Source organism: Emys orbicularis, chromosome 2, assembly GCF_028017835.1.
Source record: "Emys orbicularis isolate rEmyOrb1 chromosome 2, rEmyOrb1.hap1, whole genome shotgun sequence".
NCBI classification, from domain to species: domain Eukaryota; kingdom Metazoa; phylum Chordata; order Testudines; family Emydidae; genus Emys; species Emys orbicularis.
In genome coordinates, this window is record NC_088684.1 from 297,418,647 (window position 1) to 297,439,751 (window position 21,105).

The following is a 21,105-nucleotide window of genomic DNA, read 5'->3' on the forward strand; positions in this document are numbered from 1 at the left end:
CCCACACAGGCAAAGGTGGAAGGCTATGAGGGGGGAAGGCTAGGGCTGGGTGAGGGCTGGGAGCCAGGTTTATGCAAATCCTGTGTTGCATTCTAGGGATGCGGAGAGACTGAAAAATACCAAGCTCGCAAAATAAACCACTGTAGCTAAAACTAATAATAAATCGGTGGCCTCAATTTTTATCAGTAATGGGGGATTTTGGGTGCCCTGATTTCCATGTGCCCAATGTGAGCCATCTGAAAGGGTTCTGATTTTCAGAGGCAGGTTACTCAGCACTTAAAAAAACGTGGGCCCCATCCACCTATTTAAATTTGGACACCCAAACATGTCACCTCATTGTGACATACTATACCTTGGGGGGAGCGTACTGTAACCCCCATTCCTCATCTGTCTATAATTGTGATCTTGCATATAAAGCAGACCATGTGAGGTATCAGGGGAAAGGTTATGATCTGCTGAAAGTCATTTCTCTATCCATATATGTATATCATTAATGCACATGAAGTTATGAGAATTGTGTTGTATGGTTGTCACTAAAACATGCGGTAAATCAGCCAGATATTAGCTCCCCAGAGGCAACAACAAGGAAAGTAACCAATGCCTGAGCGAGGTGTCAAACAACCCATCAACTGCCATTGTCCAGCAAGGGAGCTACAATTCAATGACTCACCTGCATGAGGCCACACCAGGGGAATTGCTCAGTCTTGCCTGGGGACTCAGCAATGTCCCCCAGACATGCCTGGACTTGTGTGTTCCCTAAGCACCTGGGACTGAGGGTATAAAACAGAACACAGCAGGTGCATGCTTCTTCGCCTTTCTCCTGCCCCCACCAATGCTGCAAGCAACAACGACACTGAGAAAACTTAAGACTCCAACAGAGAAGACTGGCCCAGGTTTCAAGGGTGAAATCTGTGTACTATGAACTGCAATATCCAGTGGGGTGAGAAGAACTGCTTCATCTTGATGTTGCCCAGTCTAATAGGGTTGAGAGTTTAGACTGCGTGCTTATATTTTATTTTATTTTATTTTGGTAACTAACTCTGACTTTTTGCCTGTCACTTATAGTCACTTAAAATCTATCTTTTGTAGTCAATACATTTGTTTAACTGCTTATCTTTACCAGTGAGCTTGCACGAAGTGTAGTAAATCTGCTCAGGTTTACAAAGGTTGGTGTATATTCACTTTCCATTGATGAAGTGGTGAACCAGTTAATAAATCTGAACGGCTCGTCTTGAGCAGTGCAAGATGGTATATTCCGGGGGTACAGTGCTGGGAGCTGGGGGGATTTGGCTGGTGCCTTTCCCTGTGTGATTCATGAGTGGCTCTGGGAGCATTCATGCAATTTAGCTGGGTGTGGGTCTCCACATGTGGTTGTGCTGAGTGATAACAGCACCTGGAGGGGTTTGCTGCTGGTCACTAGCAAAATATTGTGAGAGACAGCCCAGGCTGGAGAGCGTTCGGGGGGGCACAGCAGTCCCACAGTCCCAGGCTGCACCCTGGGGATCCCGTCACACTCATATCACAAGTTGCTTTTGAAACATTCAGCCTGTGCCAATCTCATAAGAACATAACGTAAGAGCATAAGAACGGCCACACTGGGCCATACCAATGCTCCATCTAACCCAGTCTCCTGTCTTCTGACAATGGCCAATGCCAGGTGCCCCAGAGGGAATGAACAAAACAGGGCAACTATCAAGTGATCCATCCCCTATCGCCCATTCTCAGCTTCTGGCAGTTGGAGGTTTAGGGACACCCAGAGCATGGGGTTGCATCCCTGACCATCCTGGCTAATAGCCATTGAGGGACCTGTCCTCCAGGAACTGATCTAATTCTTTTTTGAACCCAGTTATACTTTTGGCCTTCACAATGATTTTCACAGGTTGACTGTGCATTGGGTAAAGAAGTACTTCCTGAAGTTTGCTTTAAACCTGCTGCCTGTTAGTTTAATTGGGTGGCCCTTGTGTGACACTGTATGGAATCTGGGGGACACTTTAGGATATTATGACGACCAATATTGTAAAATTGCAATGAGTTGTGCCAGATATGCCATGTAAGGTATCTGTGAAAATGTTATACTGTAATTTGCCAAGTATGATAATCTTTTTTATATATACTTGTAGCACCTTTGTATTGTAAGTTATAGATATGCATGGTATATCTGTATTTCCAAACTTGTGCTCTGCATCTGGGTGACACCCCCAGACAGATTGGCATTAGCACGCCCAGCCTGCTTGATGGCCCATCAAGGGACATCAGCTGTACAGTGAACCCATTGAAAGGGTCAGAGGCTACATCTTATGACTCAGCAAGGCATGCAGGGGCATGCCTATGAACAGAACTCTAAGGTTTCCTTGCCATGTGCTGGGCAGCTTGTGTTTGAAATAAAGGAAGCACAGGCTGCATGGCAAAAGACTATAAAAAGACAACTGCATCATCTCCATTTTGTCTTCATTCCTGCCTCTTACCTCTGGAGGAACTTTGCTACAAACTGAAGCTCTGAACAAAGGACTGAATGACCCATCCCAGCTGTGGATGTGTTCCAGGGGGACTTTCAAGCCAGTAAACTCACCAATACTGCTAGGAACCTATATATATATGGACTTTGAAGTATTTGTATGTAGGTGACTGTTTTACCATTTAACAACTCTCTTCTTGTTCTTTCTTTTTTCTTTATAATAAACCTTTAGTTTCAGACACTAAAGGATTGGCTGGCAGCGTGGTATTTTGGGTAAGATCCAACCTAATACTGACCTGGCAATGTGGCTGGTTCAGAAGAACGTTTTGTATATGTGAGCAGAGTTTTAAAATAACTTTTGACTGTACTGGCCCTAGGTGCTGATTGGGAGCCAGAGAACTGGAATGCAATAAGGGGTGTGTGTAATTCCTTTTTTTGTGCTTCATTATAAACAGTGGGAATCAGAAGCACAGTTTGTGACTGGTTGGAGAGTTTAACTTCAGTGTTAACCACCAGTTTGGGGAGTGTCTGCTCTCCCTTTTGCAGCCTGCCCTGACCTTGGCATTTCCAGTGAGGGCAGCCCTAGGCACACCAGGTCACATTGGCGTAGTCGGCAGGATCCACAGACCCAGTTCATTTGGGTTTTGGATCAGAACCCCCACACTATTCCAAATTTAAAATTTTGATACTGAGAGTGTTAAAGGTTAACATTAGGCACAATGAGTGATCCACAATCAAAACTGCAAGCCCTGAGAAACAGCCAGCATCTTCAGCATGAGAAAGAAATGGCAGATCTTCGATGGCAAGAAAAGCAAAAGATACCGGATATGGACAAAGAAGCTCAAAGGCAGATGGAACGGCTGTCTGCTATGGAGAAAGCTGCCAAGGAATGCAGAAGGCTGGAACTGGCTGCTGAGGAAAGAGTTGCCAGACTTAAACCCCAAATCAAAGTAATAAAAGAACAGCAAAAACTGTATCTTCCTGAAAGTCCAGATCCTCTCAACAGCAAAGTTTGGGAGATAAACTGTCCGGTTTATAACAATGTTGGTATGTTGTTTAATAATGACATGAGAAATACGCTTAATCAGGTTAATGTCATACCCAGTCCCAGAAAAAGTATGAATGTCAATCCTCTGTATTATCTGTAACTAACAGGGAGATTTGTGAAGGAGGGTGTCTGACAGGAAGCAGTTTTCTGTGTTTAACCAAGTTAAAGCCCTAACTATGGGCAGAGTTTTGGTGAGTGATGGATTGTTGGCAAGTGAAGTTTGTAAAAGTGAGCCTGAACCAAATAGCAATGTTTTGCTTAAAGTAACTCAGTATGATGAGCCACTGTTTGTGGAAAACAGCAGTTTATCTGTTGAGGGAGAAACTGTTTCCAATTGTTTGCCCGGTGCAAATAGCAGTGTGCCTGCTGGAGAAGGAGAGTGTACTTCCAGTCCTTTGTCTGTAGAGCAGACAGAAGGTGCCTTTCAGCCTACGATGGGTGAGCATATTTCAGTTGTCCCAGAGGTGGTTCTGGACCCCAAGAAGGAATTGTTCCTAAGCTTGTGTGTGGGTAACCTGTATATTGCCAGTGAGGAAAGCTGCAGAGGGAAAGAGAGTGCCTCTAACCCTTTAACCACGGGGTTTAGCAGCTTGCCTGAAAGGAGGTTATGTGAAAATCCTCTTGATGTTCCAGAGGTGATTCTGGATGTAAGTGAAAGTCAGAAGAAGTTTGTTGTGGCTCCACAGAGCAATGCTTCTGTAGAGCAGAAAAAAGATGGGTTGTTGTTTAGAAAGTTTCCTGAAGAGAAAAATCTTCATGGTAATTTTTGCAAGCAGTTTGCTGCAAATGATGGGTGTGATTTGATTGAGTTAACTCAGGGTGAATCAATGTATGGAGAAAACAACAGTTCATTTGGGAGACTTGTTTCAGTTCCTAACTGCTGGTCTTTCAGAGGTGTATGGATCCACTGACCTTGCTTTAGAAAGATCCACTCTGGATAGCCTAGAGAAGGTGAAAATGGCTAGGGAAATTGAACAGCCTCCTGGGGAGACAATGTTGTTGGAACATCAGTGTCTCCAGGCTGATCCTTTAAGTAAGCAGTCTGTGACTCAGGTTCTGAGGAAAGATTTGGTTACTGTTTTTTCAGAGCAGAACAGCCTTATGACTGAACCCTCAAGGATGCAGGGAAGAGCAGGCAGACTCTCCTCTCTAGACACTTTGGATATGTTTGGTAGCTCTTTAAAACAGAGTCCAGTCTCTAAGCTGCTGCTGCTGGTGGTGGTATATCCAAAAGCATGCATGCATGAGAGTGTCTGTGTAGAGCCGGGGTGGGAACCTATGGCCCACGGACTGGATCTGGCCCCTTGCTTAAATGCATCCGGCCCGGGCCCTGACCCTGGTCCCCGGCAGGAGCGCCGGGCAGAGCTGGCCAAGCCCCTGCGCCCTGAGCCCACTCCCCATCAGGAGAGGCGGGCGGAGCAGGGCAAACCCCCATGCCCGGACCCTGCACCCCGGCAGGAGCGCCGTGAGGGTGGAGCTGGGCAAGCTCCTGTGCCCCGACCCTGCTCCCTGGCAGGAGGGGGGGAACTGCAGGCAGAAGAGGTGGGGAAGGGGCCTGTCATAGGTTTCACCCCCACTCTGAACTTTAGGGTACAGATGTGGGGACCTGCATGAGAACCCCTAATTACCAGCTTAGATCAGTATGCTGCCACCACCAACGTTTAAACAACCATTTATGAGTCATTTGGGAACTCTTGTCTTCCCCCCCCCACCCAAATATCTCCCTCCCAAATACTATAACCCTTCCCTGGGTAGCCTTGAGAGACTTCTCCACCAATTTCCTGGTGAACACCGATCCAAACCCCTTGGATCTTAAAACAAGGAAAAATCAATCAGGTTTTAAAGAAAAGACTTTTAATTAAAGAAAAAGGGTGAAAGGAATACCTCTATGAGATTAGCATGCAAGCTATTCTCACAGACAACAGATTCAAAAAACACAGAGGATTTTCCTCTGGGCAAAAACCTTAGTTACACGAAAGAAAAACCCAATTTAATTCCCCCTCTATTGCAAAACAAAGTCAGAAAAGGAAATAAACATAAGCTAATTTATTCCTTCTCTAATACTCACTACCCTGGTTGATTCCTGGATCTTTTCACTCCGGCACAGAACTTAATGAAGAGAACAAAGGAAAAACTTCCCTCCTTCCTCTTGAAAAAACTTGTCCCCCCATTGGTTCCTCTGGTCAGGTGTCAGCTAGGCTAGGTGAACTTCTTAACCCTTTACAGGTAAAAGAGGCATTAACCCTTAACTGTCTGTTTATGACAGGGCCCCACAAAACTGTACTCCCCCTCTGTGGGGGGAGACTGCTCCCGTCATTGCCCACGCACCCGAAAGCCGGGGCCCACCCAGTTTTCCTAGCCTTGCTTTTTATTTGTGTGTGGGCCCCGATTGATTTTTAATGTGGGTCAATGGCATGTGATAGAAAAAGTTCCTCACCTCTGGTGTAGAGGCTCATAGCGCAGAGGGGCTGTGGTTGGTGGACAGACCTGTAAGCGGGAAGGTTCAGATTTCAGCCTTCTAGGAGAAGGGGAGGGGGGGAGGACCCAATGCTGCTGATGGGAACAGCGTCCAGCCTTGGAAGTAGTAGCAGATGACAATTTGAAAGCTAGGGTCTGGACTGATGCAAATTACCTGGCTGACGAGGGAGGGGGAATATTTGCCCATAGCCGTTAGCACAGAGGACACACCTGGCCAGCCGAGGGATTTAATGAAACAAGAGGCATGGTATAATCAAGATACTTATAAATTAGGCTACGTTTTGGTCACAGGTATTTTTAATAAAAGTCATGGGCAAGTCACGGGCAGTAAACAAAAATTCATGGCCCGTGCCCTGTCCATGACTTTTACTATATACCCCTGACTAAAACTTGTATGGGGGCAGCCCTGGGGGTGCCGTGGGCACTTGTGTGGGGGGCATGGCCCAGGGGGCACAGATCGGGGGACACCATGGGTGCAGGGGGGGCATAGCCCTGGGGAGGGCACAGGTGCTCAGGGGGTGTGGACTGGGGGACACCATGGTTGCTCAGGGGGGTTGCAACTCAGGGGGGATTGTGGCCTGGGGGGGGGGCACCACAGGTACTGGGGGAGCCAGGCTGGAGGGGGTGCCGCGGGTGCCCAGGGGTGTGTGTTGTGACCCGGGGGGGGCGCTGCGAGTGCTCAGGGGGGTGCAGTCTGGGGGGAGCGCCACGGGTGCTTGGAGTGGGGGTTGGCGGGGGTGGGGCAGGTTCCCTACCCAGCTCCTGGGAAGTGGCGACCTCCAGCTCCTAGCTCCACGTGCTGCCTCTGCTCCTCCCCAAGCCCCGGTTCTGCAGCTCCCATTGGCTGGGAACCACGGCCAATGGGAGCTACAGAGGCGGTGCCTGCGGGCGGAGGCAGCAGGTGGAGCTAGAAGCTGAGGGAGAGACGTTCCTGTCACCCTTCTGGGGAGCCCCCCCCCCCGGTAAGCACCACCTCGCACCCCAGCCCTGAGCCCCCCCCATGCCCAAACTCCTGCGGCTGGGGGCGCCCGAGACTGCCCCAGCAGTGGCCAGTGCGACTGGCCCAGGGCCGGGCTATTTGCACGGGCTGCTGCAGAAGTCACGGAGGTCACGGAAAGTCACAGAATCTGGGACTTCCGTGACCTCTGTGACACACCTGGAGCCTTAGTTATAAGTAGTGGGTTGTGGGTTTGGGGTTTTTTTGGGAGAGGGTTTCTTCCGCTTTTTGTTTTTCATTCTCACTCAGTCTCTGCTGTGCGTAGGGTGACCAGATGTCCCGATTTTATAGGGACAGTCCCAATTTTTGGGTCTTTTTCTTATATAGGCTTCTATTACCCCCCACCCCGTCCCGATTTTTCACACTTGCTGTCTGGTCATCCTAGCTGTGCGCTTGCAAACAGTTCTAGGGGGAACTGAAAAAAGCCTTTAAAAAAAAACTTCCTTTGGCCCCTGAGCTGTCAGAATTGTGTTTATAAACAGTGATTAACGGGTGATTACAATAAGAAAGGGCTGTTTGGATGTTTCCTAAAGTTAAATGATTTGTTCCAAGCTTGTGAACTGCAAAAAGTGAGTAGCATAAATGATAGAAAGTAATTGAAGATTTTTCTACAATTGTTTCAATTGTTGGATTCAAGAGGTGGTAACAAAGTTACTAATGTCTTTGAGAAGGTAACTGATTTTTTAGACAAAGGAAATGCAGTAGGTCTAATATCTTGCTGTCAATAAGGCATTTGATACAGTTCCACATGAGAAATTATTAGTTAAATTGGAGAAGATGGGGATTAGTGTGAGAACTGAAAGGTGGATAAAGAACTGGTTAAAGGGGAGACTACAAAGGCTCATACTGAAAGGTGAACTGTCAGGCAAGAGGGAGCCGGTTACTACTAGTGGAGTTCCTCAGGGTCAGTCTTGGGACCAATCTTATAAAACATTTTTATTACTGAGCTTGGCACAAAAAGTGGGAGTGTGCTAATAAAATTTGCGGATGACACAAAATTAAGAGGTAGTGCCAATATGGAGGACCAGAATATCATACAAGAAGATCTGGATGGCCTTGTAAACTGGAGTAATAGAAATGGGATGATATTTAATAGTGCAAAGTGCAAGGTCCTGTATTTAGGGACTAACCAGAAGAATGTTTGCTATAAGCTGGGAACTTATCAGTTGGAAGTGACAGAGAGGAGGAGAAAGACCTGGGTGTATTTGTTGATCACAGGAGGATAACGATGAGCTGTCAATGTGATGTGGCCATGAAAAAGGCTAACACGCTCCTGGGGTGCAGCATCATGTGAGGTATTTCCAGTAGAGACAGGGAAGTGTTAGTAAAAACAACGAGGAGTCCTTGTGACACCTTAGAGACGAACAAATTTACTTGGGCATAAGCTTTCCTGGGCTAAAATAAAATAAATGCCCAAATAAATTTGTTCGTCTCTAAGGTGCCACAAGGACTCCTAGTTGTTTTTGCTGATACAGACTAACGCGGCTACCCCCAGGGCCGTCCTTACTGATACGCAAAGTATGCAGCTGCGTGCTGCTCCAGCCCCTGCTCTGCCTCTTCCGCATGGCCCCGCCCCTGCTCCACACCAGTCCCGCCTCTTCCTGCCCCTGCTCCACCCCAGCCCTACCCCCACTCCACCCCTTCCCCAAAGCCCCTGCCTCTGATCCGGCCCAGCCCTGCCCCCACTCCACCCCTTCCCCTGAGGACAGCATCAGGGGTTGGGCCTGCCCTGCACTCACTGGGTGGCAGGAAGTGGAGCGGCCCGACCCCAGCCCGCTCTGCGCCGCCGGCTCCCACCCGCTCTGCCAGTGAGTGCTGGGGGGTGGTTTGCCCTTGCCCCCCAAGTCCCAAGGTTGGGAGCCAGAGGAGCAGAGCGGAGCGGCTGGGGCCAGGTCACTCCACTTCCCGCCTCCCAGTGAGTGCGGGGTTGGGCCTGCCCTGCACTCACCCGGCGGCAGGAAGTGGAGCGACCTGGCCCCAATCCACTCCGCTCTGCCGGCTTGTGCTGGGGGGTGGTTTCCCCCCTGCCCTCGAAGCCTGCTCCTGCCACCCCCCGCAGGGGGGGCTGCATAGGGCACCAAAATGGCTAGGGATGGCCCTGGCTACCCCTCTGGAAGTGTTTGTGCCGTTAAACAAGGCACTGGTGAGACCTCATCTGGAGTACTGTGTGCAGTTCTGGTCTCCCGTGCATCGGCGCCGACTCCATGCATGGGTGCTCTGCAGCTCAAGCACCCACGGGGAAAAAAAGTAGTGGGTGCGCAACACCCAGGAGCCAGAGCTTGAGTGTGGACTGTGAGGAGTTCTCTGCTGCTAACAACTTCTGCCCTTGGGGCAGGGAGTTTGTTTATAAACAGAGGCAGGGTGATTAAGATAACAAAAGGGCTTGTCATTACAGTAAATTAAGGATCATTAGATGATCCTAAAAAACATTGCCAGGCACTCCAGTTAAAAGATAGGAAACAAAGGGTAGAAATAAATGGTCCATTTTCAGCATGGAGAGAAGTAAATAGTGGTGTCCCCTGAAGGGCTTGTACTGGTCTGGGACCAGGGCTGTTCAACATATTCATAAAAGATCTGCAAAAAGGGGGAAACAGTGAGGTGGCAAAGTTTGCAGATGATACAAAATTACTCAAGAGAGTTCAGTCCAAAACAGACTGCGAAGAGTTAGGTGACTGGGCAACAAAATGGCAGATGAAATTCAATGTCAAATGCAAAGTAATGCACATGGCAAAATATAATCCCAACTATCCATACAAAACGATGGTGCCTAAATTAGCTGTTACCCATCAAGAAAGAGATCTTGGAGTCACTTACAGCACTCTGCAAATTCATAAGAATACTTCTCACTATGCCTGTATCATCTTGAACTCATTCTCCAGCTTCAGAAGATTTAAAAATCATTCCAGCCATCAATCGAACAGACTCAACTCAATAATGTAACTGTCCTTAACGTGCATCAAAACAATCCCAGGGAACTAGATGTAAAGCAGATTGCTGACAGTTTCATCCAGAAGGGACAGTGAGATAGAATGCCTTTAAACTGGGACGTTAGTGAAGGCAGCTTGTGATTTCAATGGTTTGAATATACTGTAATTCAGGATAATGTAATTATGTAGTTCATAACAATTGAATCATTATTAACATAGACACATTCAATAACTAGAATTTGAAAGACGTGTATAAATATGCTGAAAATAGCCTCCGCCCAAAACTGGCAGAGTGCCCCCCCCACCCCTCTTCAAAAGCACCCACCGGCCAAACGAATCCCAGCACCTTTGTGTTCTGACTTTAGTAAGTGTATCTGAGCGAGCTAAGGGCTTGTTCCAGTGCCGCCCCCAGCAACTGAGGCAAGTCAGGCCAATCTTCTGTGTCCTGCTGTTTCCCTTCTATGAAATGTGAGCCCAGCCTTGCAGACCACACAGCGCGCAACGGGCATGACTGGGGGGGTGGCCCGTGCAGACCTCGATAACTGGGGGAAGGAAGCAGCAGCTGACAGATCCCCCGACCCCCGGGGAGCGCGGTTCGAGTCCAGGCTCACCCTAGAGCCCGTCGGGGCTGCGGGCCGGCCCAGGGAGGCGAGTGGGTCAGCGACCCGGGGCGGCCCTGCCCCGGAGAGCGCCCGGCGCCGCGATCCCCCCGCCAGCAGGGGCCGCTGCCGCCCCGCTCCTCCCCGCCGCTCCCGGGCCCCGGCAGCCAGGCCGCGGCTCCCTCCCGGCTACGCTCGCTCTGCTCCGCCCGGCAGCGGGGCCGGCCCGTGGCGAGGCGGCGCCGGGACTCTGCCCAGCCCGGAGCGGGAGCGGAGCTCGGCCGGGCCGGGCCGGGCCCGCTGGAGAAGCCCCGCCCGGGGGGGCCATGGCCGAGCGGGCCGCTGCCCAGGTAAGGGCCCGGCGGGCGGGGGAGCCTCGGGCCCCGGGAGCTTCTCCCCGCCCGGCCTGGGCCCCGGGAGCCGGAGCGCGGGGCTGCCCGGCCGGGCTGGGGGCTGAGCCCCCCAGAGGCGAGCAGCGCTGGGCGCCGAGCGGGGCAGGCGAGCCAGGGGTTGCAGGAAGGGGGCCAGGCTGCTTGGCGCGGCAAACACCCGCTCTTTGTGCCTTTAGAAATACCAAACAGCCGGCTGGTCACCTGGGTCTCGCTCTCCTCTCGCCCCAAACGCTTCCTAAACCTGTCCAGAGTCTTCCCTGCCTGCTCTGTTTGTTTCTTTGTTGTTGGTTTTTTTTTGGGGGGGGGGGTTTAAAACCGGGGCACGCAAGCGCAGAAGCCAAAATGTAAGCACCGAGTTTGCAAATCGTCGCCTTCTTGCATTACAGGCAAACACGACAACGCTGCTTTCTTCGGGTTACTTTGCCATAAGCAGCAGCTGCCTTTTTCTCCAGGGCTCTTCTTGTGTGATGGCCGGTAGGAAGGGGGATGTGCGGGAGCGCAGCCCTCTGTTGAGATGCGGTCCACGTTATGCAAACCTCTGAGAGCCCCCTGAAACAGATTCGTGTGTTTTCCATCCTGCTAATGCTCCCTGTTACCGCCCCCTGTTGAGCGGGGAAATGCTATCTTAGCGGTTTTACGACAGTGTCCACACACACAAAATTAATAAAATTAAAACGAACAGCTGTGAAAATATGCCAGGCAGATGTACAATTATTTCACTGATTTAAAAATAGAAAACAACAGGCAAACCAGCAGGCTCAACATTGCTATCACTGTGGTCTAAGAAATCTACCCCCGTCCCTTGCCTGTCAGTAAGGAACTGACTTAAGCTACATGGATATAGGGCACTTTTATATTGAAGTCAAAGTGCCCTCATGTGGGGACTGCAGTTTCTTAACTGATTTAGTTAAATTGGTACAACGATCTCATGTAGACAAGGGCTGGAGGAGACTCTCCTAGGTTGGATTGAGACCTCAACTCTCTCAATTTCTATCCTTGCACCCAGGCTCGGGAATGGGACATGGAGTCTCTGCACTTGGCTCCTCTGCAACCCCACGTTGTCCCCAAACGAACGGCTGTGGGAGAAACCCCGCTGCAAACGGCAGAGATCTCCCTGTGGACTGTCGTGGCTGCAATTCAAGCCGTGGAGAGGAAGGTGGATTCCCATGCCACGCAGTTACTGAGTCTGGAGGGCAGAACAGGGACAGCTGAGAAGAAAATATCTGACACAGAGAAAGGAATGATGGAGTTTAGTAACCAACTGGCCATGCTGGGATCTCTGATCCAGGAATATGGACTGATGCAGAGGAGGCTGGAGAACATGGAGAACCTGCTGAAGAACAGGAACTTCTGGATCCTGAGGCTTCCCCCAGGCACTAAGGGAGAAGTCCCCAAGGTAACGATATCCCAGCTGGTGCTTAGAGGGAACTATAATGTCTTGAAGCTGGATCAGATATTGAAAGGGGAATTGAAGAGAAACGATCCTCTCTTGTATCTTATGTGCTCTTTTATTTTAATATCATTTGTAGTGTGTGGTTTTCCTCCTCCACTCTCTCTGTCTGCTTCCATCCTTGCTTACCAAGTTATTTGGATTCTGTTCCACCACTGCATCTCTGGGCAGTTTGATTTCTGTGGAGCTAAGAGGAATAAGAAGGGCTTTTACAAATTTATCCAAGGAGAAAGAAATGGATAAATGATCAGGCAGATGTGCTGAATTGCTCTTTTAAATTTGTCTTTAATGAGAAAAATAAAACAAGGTGTCTGAGCAGTGAAGAGGCAAGGAAGGCCTTGATGGTGTAGCTGCTGATGTATATAAAACAAATTTCAGGTAAGGAGGTTATGTTATATTATATATCTGAGCAGGTCAGGGTAACATGAATCCTAGGCGCCAAGGGGAACAGAAACGATAAGCACTGAAGGTTAACAAAGGATATATTTTGCCACAGAGAGTTGCTCTTTTTTTTTTTTTTTTTTTAGATTGAATTGCAAGATTCTCATCTGATTTAGCACACCAACTCAAGGTGTGTAGCCCCACTGAAGTCAGATGAGTAAAGACTTCCTGAGTGATTGAGGGTTTGGAGGACAGGGTCCCTTAGGCACTGTCTGAACACAAATAAAGCATTTAATTTAGTGTCTTGTATTCATACTACAAGCATTAATCTAGATTGGCTGGATATTGGCATTGTTACCTGTATAGAAATCTGAGGGAAGGCCCAGAAACAAAGGGCAAACCCTAAGTTAAGTGGATATTGTCATGTTAACATCGTGTTTTGTTTTTAATTCTTTACCTATATTACAAATGGTTAACCCTTGTGATTTCAGGTGCCAGTGACGTTCAATGATGTTTCCGTCTATTTCTCTGAGCAGGAGTGGGGGAAATTGGATGACTGGCAGAAAGACCTTTACAAGAATGTGATGAAAGGCAACTATGAATCATTGATCTCACTGGGTAAGGATCAGTTTCCTTTCACTCATCTGTTAGAACGTCAGTGATCTCGGAAGTAAACCCTAGAGATGGTCCTTCTAGGACTGGGGGAGGAGAGCAAGCTTGCAGTGCTGTTGCTAGTGCTATATCCATTCTGTGGATAAAGGCCTTCAGTCCACAGGTGCAACAGGCACCTTTCACCAGCAATGATCATTCCAGTGGAGCAGCGCTTATAGCCTTCAGTTTGTGCGTCACTCGTTCCTTCCATTCAGCAGAGAATGAGAGATCTGCAGCGATTGCTCTGTCTGCAGCTTTCCAGCCCTGAATAACAGTTCCCTATCATCGTACCTGTTCAGCCGACACACCCTGGTGCTGATACAGTTTGACTATCCCAGGCCTGCTCTGTGCATTGTGAATGTGCTATTGGATGGGCTGGACTCGGCGGAGGGCTGGGGCTCTTGCCAAGGGTGGTGAGTGAAGACTCGGGTGCTCGCTGTCATTACTTTGCTGTGCTGGGTGTTCTCTCTCTCCCTTAGTAGTCCCAGCCTTTAAAATGTCTCCCAGTTTCTGGCATCACGAACCTCAAGAGCTAAACGCTCAGGAGAAGGAAGGAAGCAATAGTCAGGAAACTGATACACAGCAAATCTTCTAGCTTTATTCGGTTGTGTCTGAATTCGGGAGCGTGGGGAGGGGGAAGCAACCCGCCAGCTCTCTCCCGGCTTGTCTGAGGGCACTGCAGCTTGAAATAGGCACGCAGAAAACTGGGCTTCTCACCGGGCTGCCTGCCTGCAGGAATGGAGGGCTCCTCCCTGCACCTGAACTGGGAGGGCAGATTGGTTTAAAATCACCGTTGTCTGTAAATAATACTCCGTGCCTATGACTAACCCTCCCGCCCCTTCCTGTCCTCTCACATGAACAGACTACGCCATCTCCAAACCTGACCTTCTGTCCCGGATTGAACGGGGGGAGGAGCCGTGGGGGGGGGCTCAGGAGGACTCCGAGGAGAGCGCGATCCCAATGGAGCCTAGCACAGGTGAGTTATGTGGAGTGTCATAAGGTGCTTTGCTGGCAGATGTACGAGAGGAAGGATGGCTCAGTGCTCAGGGCACTAGCCGGGGACTTGGGAGACCCAGGTTCAATTCCTTCTCTGCCACAGACTTTCTTTGCAACCTTGTTGTCTATATGCCGTATCTGCAAAATGCACTTCCCTTCCTCACAGAGGGTGTTCTGAGGATAAATACTTGGGGTGAGGGGGTCTCAGATTATAGTAATGGAGGCTTTGTAAGCACAATAGGTAGGTAAAATAGTGCTGCACAGAGTTGGATGCACAGATCGAGAAGGAGGGGCTCTGCAAGAACAGGAGCTCCCTCTGGCTGTGGAGTGTGAGGTGGTTCTTTACTCATCGGGTACACCGGATGACACAGAGAGAGCGATGAGTGAAGCCACAGAGTTGGCTGGTTTGGAAGCAGTTTGCTCTAACTTCAGCCAGCCAGGATGGAGAGAGCCATGGAGGGGTTCGGAGATGGAAAAGAAGCCAGGAAAGCTTACGTTCCTTCTCTGGTGCAGAATAGGGTGAGCTCCCTGGAGCTGAGGGCCAGGAATTAGGAAATGCAACATAGAAGGGTTTGTACTAGGTGCGTGATTATGGTAGGACCCATATTTCAGCAGAGATAGAGGAAGGTAAGGACTGAGCCTTTGCCCACTGGCCAAGATTTTCCAAAGGGACTAGTGACTCTGAGTGCCATAACGTTCGGGTGCAAGTGCAAAGAGCCGTGAAATCCAGCCTGGTTCCCCACCATACACACCAAACTTCTCTATTGGCCTAAAAATCAGGAACCAACAAAAGCTGCATCTTCACTGCCTTATTTTGTGCAACCCTCTTGCTTGCTCTCCTCTCTCCCTGCATGGTGTTGTACCTAGCCCAGACTGTAGCACCTTTCAGCATGGGCTGTGTCCCTTTCTCTCTGTATAGCACCTGGGTGCTCTGGGTAAACGTTAGCTAATAAAAACATGTGAGTGGGTGGATGTTAGCTAATCACAATGCGATTTCTCTCCCCTCGCAAACAGAATCGCTGAGCCTTACTCATGACACTGTATCGTGGGTAAAACAAGAAGACCTGTACATCAGGGATCAGTGGGACTCAGAGGAGAGAGAGATCTCTACAGAGCCCAACACAGGTGAGTGAGTGATTGGAACGACTCAAACAGTGAGTGCAACAGGAATCTGTCAGTCAGGAGAGACCTTTGTCAGCTCTTAGCGTCCTGTCTTGTCAGATAATCCTCTCTCTCAAACTGCATTTCTCAGATCACTTTCGCAGGACTCAGTCACAGCTTCCCACCAGGCCTGATTTCCAATCAGCCATCTCTTTTGGGGCTCTTTGGAAGGTGGGTTGGAATGGAATTGGTGGTTCTCCTTTATATGCCAAAGGGACGTTCTCCTCTAAGTCTCTTAGCCTGGCGCCTCTCTTCCTTGGCTGGCACTGAAGTACTGTGATTGCACCAGAAGTCCCTGCTCGCTGTCGCCCTGTGTAGGGGTTTTAGAGCGGGGCAGTAAGTTGGAGACACAGTTTTCTCAGGCAGATGGTGCCTGGCAGGGTACTGAGAGGCAGGTGGTGGATGGACAAGGGGCAGAAAACTAACAACTCTTGGTTTCTCCTCTGAGTCCAGCAGATGACGAGGCTGTAGTCAAAGCTGAGGAGGGAATCCCGGTGAGCCTGGAGCTGTACAGCACGTTGCCTGGACGACCAGAAGAGACTGTTTTCCAGTACCCTGAGCAGGAACCGATCTGTGATGATCAGGGCAACGTCAGCATCCAGGGAGAATACCCTGATGGGAACAGACTGGGGGACTCGGCTGCAGGCGAGGGAGACTTCAGTAACTTCACCACAATCATTGTCCAAGAGGAGAGCCTCCCAGGAGAGGCGCCGTACATCTGTTCTGAATGTGGGAAAAGCTTCCTCTACGAGCAGCAGTGCGTACTGCACCAGAGGATCCATGGCGGAGCCTACACGCCTCCTGAGTGCAGGGAGAGCTCCAAGCAAAACCACTGCCTCAAATCCTGCCCACAGAGCCAGCCGGGGGAGAGACTCTATAACTGCCCTGAGTGCGAGCGGAGCTTCCCTCACAAGTCGAGCCTCAGCAAACATCAGCTCTCCCACACGGGGGACCGGCCGTACACCTGTGCTGAGTGCAAGAAGAGCTTCCGGCTGAAGATCAACCTCATGATACACCAGAGGAGTCACGCGGGGAAAAACATTGGCTTGTATATCTGCAACGAATGTGGGAGGGGCTTTAACCACCATTCGAACTTCATTAGGCACCAGATGATCCACACTGGGGAGAGACCCTATGGCTGCACCGAGTGCGGGAAAACCTTCATGCGGAAGGAGCACCTCCTGACCCACCGGCGCCTGCACACGGGAGAGCGGCCCTACCAGTGCACCGAGTGCCGGAAGAGCTTCACCCGCAAGCAGCACCTGGTGGGACACCAACGCATCCACACGGGGGAGAAACTCTGGGGGACGCTGGCAGCACAGAGACGCTTGCACGACCTGCCAGGCAAAGCGCACAGGGGAGAGCCTGTGTCGCTGCACTCGATGCACAAGGAGTTCCCCCCGTAGATGCTGTGTTAAATGCTACCAGGGAGCTCTGGCTGGGGACAATGATCATGATGGCATCTGAGTGAGACCAAGTCTCTGGGTGTTGAACAGAGAACTAAATGGCAGCAGGATGATCTGTGGAGAGGTCTAGGCTGCTGCTTTGTTAACAGTTGAGTCCATTCCCACTATGGCAAAAAAACAGCTAGGCAGCCTCAGTGCTCCATGGGAAGCTTGTTGTTCTTTTCCTGTGTTTCTCTCTTGCTAATTCATTACACTAAAGGTAGTTGCATCTTTCTTAAACCAACGAGAGCTATTTTTCAGTGTTCATAGGTGTTTGGCCTGTCAATCAGGATTCCCAGCTTGTGGTATGCAGGTAAGGTGCCCTTTGGAAAGGGGAAACCATCTCTGTCAGTTAATGGAACACGTTCACTTTTACAATTTTTAATCATTGTCACTGGCTCATGTTCAGTGTTCTTGATGGCAGCGGACATCTTTCCCTTGGGGCTGTCTCAGGCACCATTCAAATGATGGATTCCGTGCTGGAGACATCACAGGGCTGCTATTAACCTGTGAGCATCGTGAAATCGGGATAAATGTCCAGGAGCCCATTGAAGTAACAGACTGCTTGGGGGACATTTTCAGCAGTGCCTGAGTGACTCAGTCCCATTGACTTTCCAGAAGGGGGTCGAACGGGGACTCGTCCACCTGGGCCTGTCCCCCAAGGGAAGTAGCTGGTTAATATTTACATTCCTCTGTTCCAGTAGTTCTAAACCTGCGGCCTGCATGCGGCCCAATTAGCACACAGCTAAAGGCTTCCGGGCTGCACGGTGGGGGCCGGGCTGCACGGTGGGGGCCGGGCTGCCTGGTGCGGCGTGGGTCCAGGGCTGCTGCCCGGCCCCGCACAGCAGGGAGTCTGGGGGGTCCAGGGCTACCGCCTGGCCCCAAAAGGTCTGGGGTCCGGGGTTTGGGTCCGGCCTGCTGCCCAGCTGCCCTGCCACCCGGCCCCATGCGGCCGGGTCCAGGGTCGGGGCTCCTGCCCGACCACACACAGTGGGGTCCAGGGTCCCTGCTGCCTGGCCCCCTGCCCGGGGCTCTGCTCCTGGCCCCACTCTGTCGAGGGGTCTCTGAGTGGGAGGCACTGAGGTTAAGAGGGTCTGTGGGGGGAAATTCGGAGGGGGGAGGGATGGGCGCGCGCTTTGGTTCTCAACCTGTGGCCCAGGTAACACGTTGTGGGCCTCATATATGGCCCACAATGATAAATAGGTTGAGAACCACTGCTCTGTTCGTATCCATGTGAGTAGAGCTGTTGCCCTGAGAGTCATTCACATGTGCGTTGTCTCAAATCCTCTTTTCAAAATGCACAATAATAAAATGTACAATCAACAGCAAAACAAAGATACCATCAGAAACAGACCATCTGCCAAATGCAGCTCAGCCTGCCGCGCAGCATCAGTACGTTTCATTGCACTTATCCGTCTGGTCTGAAATGCCGTGATACATGGGGAGTGATTTAAAAAGAATTCTTACTTGAAGTCTTTGAGATAATTACAAAAAAAAGCTTATTGAAAAAATTGTCAGATGATTAAGATCCTCAGAGGTACCCTCCATATCTGCCTGATTGTGAATTCCATACCCCCATAATGGAGCAGTTACTGGCCCCATTGATTTCCGGGGGACTGAGCATAGGATAAGTGCTCACCAGTGAGAGAAAGGGGGTTTGGGCCCAGCCTACACAAGCTAGGAGGGAACGGTGGGGCTGAGACCAGCTTGTTGTGCATGTAGAAGTCTTTGAGACTCACCTACGCCATGTTGTTCACACAGATGTAGAGCCAGAAGCTGGTTTCCCTGAGCAGCATCCTGGCCCAAGGGTCCTTTATTGTTAAATTATAACATTGATATTGTGGTAGCACCTCAAGGCCGCAACCAGGTCAGGGCCCCATTGTGCTGTTCACTGTATAGACGTAATACAGGACAGTCCCTGCCCCAAAGAGCCTACAGTTTGCAAGACAAGATGCAACAGATAGATGAGACAAATGAGTGGGGGAGACTACAAATATTTAGCCGGATGCTCTCCACCTGCCTAGCCATTATCAGTTTCCAATGTGCATTTTGGAAGACGTGAGTTTTGAGGAGAGATTTGAAGGACAAGGTGTGGTGGCTTTATGGATTTTGACTGGGAGCTTTCCCCACAAGTAAGTGGTGTTGTGAGAGAAGTGGAGAATCAGCAGTGGAAGCTGGCATCATTGGTGGAGCAAAGGCTGAGTCAACGTTGCGCTGAGGGAAGAGGTCCGATCGGGTAGGGCTACATTGTGGAGGACTTTGTGTTTGATGTGATACAAGAGGAGGGGCCAGTGGAGGGAAAGAGAGGATGACAGTGATGAACCAGGAACAGGACTTTAGCCACACCATTTTGAATGTGTCTGAGGGCTGCGAGATTGCTGACATTGAGGAAGAGAGAGTCAAGATGTGAGATGATCAAAGCTTGGACAATAATTCTGGCCACATGGGCAGAAATGAAAGGTCAGACACTGGAGATGTGGTGTGGTAAGAAATGGCAAGATATAGACATGGCCTGGACGTCCGATTTAAAGGAGAGAGCCGAGTCAAAAATATTATCCAGTGATAGAAGGGGCGAGGGGAGAGCTTTGGGGGAAAGATCAGGAGCTCTGTTTTGGCCATGTTAAGTCTGAGTTGACCGCTAGACCTCCACAAGAAGATTTCAGAAAGACAGGCTGTGTTCTGTTGTGGCCATGATTGAAGAAAGGCCCCCAGCAGAACAGAGTGGGTGTATCCATGTCTCAGCAGCTGCTTTTGGGGGGAGGCAGGCTGAGCTTCCTACACCCCAGAGAGAGGGGGTGGAAATAATTTTTCTGATCCATCACATGGGCCTGCAACCTGTGAGTGGGTTTAGGAAATGCCCTGGCCAGGCAGGGCTGCACCAAAGTTGGTATTTAGCAGGTGTTTCCCAGGCATCAATTGGCTCAAGAAGGTTCGGATATTCAGCTTCGTTTTATTGCCAGGTTGAAGCCACTGCGGGTATGTCTACACTGCAGTTAGACGCCCGTGGCAGCTGGCTTAGGCTAATTGCAGTGTAGACATTCAAGCTTGGGCTGGAGCCTGGCATCTAGGACCTGAGAGGTGAATGTCTACACACTGCAATTAAACAGCCCCTTAGCCGAGTCAGCTGGCACGGGCCAGCAGTGGGTGTCTAATTGCAGCGTAGACATTCCCAGTTTCACCCATGGAGTGAGAGAGACCTGTATGTTTTCATACCACCGGCTGTAATAATCCAGCTTGGATCCCTCTAGAGCAGCGGTTCTCAACCAGGGGTCCGCATACCCCAGGGGGGACGCAGAGGTCTTCCAGGGGGTACATCAACTCATCTAGAGATTTGCCTAGTTTTACAACAGGCTACATAAAAAGCACTAGTGAAGTCAGTACAAACTAAAACTTCATAGAGACAGTGACTTGTTTATACTGCTCTATATACTATACACTGAAATGTAAGTACAATATTCCAATTTACTTATTTTATAAATGCTGTGACATTTTTATATTTTTATATCTGATTTTGTAAGCAAGTAATTTTTAAGTGAGGTAAAACTTGGGGTACACAAGACAAATCAGACGCTTGAAAGGGGTACAGTAGTTTGGAAAGGTTGAGAGCCACTGCTTTAGAGGGTTCTCCTTTCCTCCAGGGCTATCTACTATGGGTTACTGTGGTTTAAGCCTGCTATGTCTGTGCAAAGCCTTGTGTCTGAGTGTAACACCTGTGCCAACAAAGCTAGCTTGTCTCTGATGGAGCCAGTGCAGCAGTCTGCCCCACTTTAGGTCCACACTTTGGAGAGACAGGCATCACTTCAAGCTGAAATGGTGAAGCTAAGTGTTGCCAGAATCAATGGTTACTGCAACAGTTCAGCATCTCCATATCCCTCACCAGTGTTAGCTGGGCCATTGTGTGCGGGACATTTGTGCTGCCCCCAGCCATTTCTGTACCACTGCATTGTGGTGCCTAGCCCATACATGTTTAGCACAGCTCCCCAGAGTGGGAGGAGGGGTAGTTGTGGGAAGCACTTGATGTGGTGGAGCAAGTGCCCACCTCAGTCAGGAAGGGGTTAATAAGCACCCATAGGCACAATCAGCTCCCAAACTGGCACATCTGTGAAACCTGCTGCACCGGGAGAA

General features: G+C 50.0%; 1 protein-coding gene across 2 annotated transcripts; it reads left to right on the forward strand.

The window, feature by feature from the left end:
* Positions 1–12,090: 12,090 nt before the first annotated feature.
* On the forward strand, positions 12,091–17,218 carry LOC135875248 (zinc finger protein 777-like). 2 transcript variants are annotated; one of them, XM_065400252.1, is made up of 5 exons: positions 12,091–12,292; positions 13,219–13,345; positions 14,241–14,354; positions 15,389–15,499; positions 15,989–17,218. In XM_065400252.1, the coding sequence occupies exons 1-5, from the start codon at positions 12,137–12,139 to the stop codon at positions 16,939–16,941; spliced, it is 1,461 nt and encodes a 486-aa protein (XP_065256324.1). In that variant the 5' UTR covers positions 12,091–12,136; the 3' UTR covers positions 16,942–17,218. The 2 variants fall into 2 exon arrangements, with proteins under 2 accessions (XP_065256324.1, XP_065256325.1); XM_065400253.1 differs by lacking the exon at positions 14,241–14,354.
* The last annotated feature ends 3,887 nt before the right edge of the window (positions 17,219–21,105 follow it).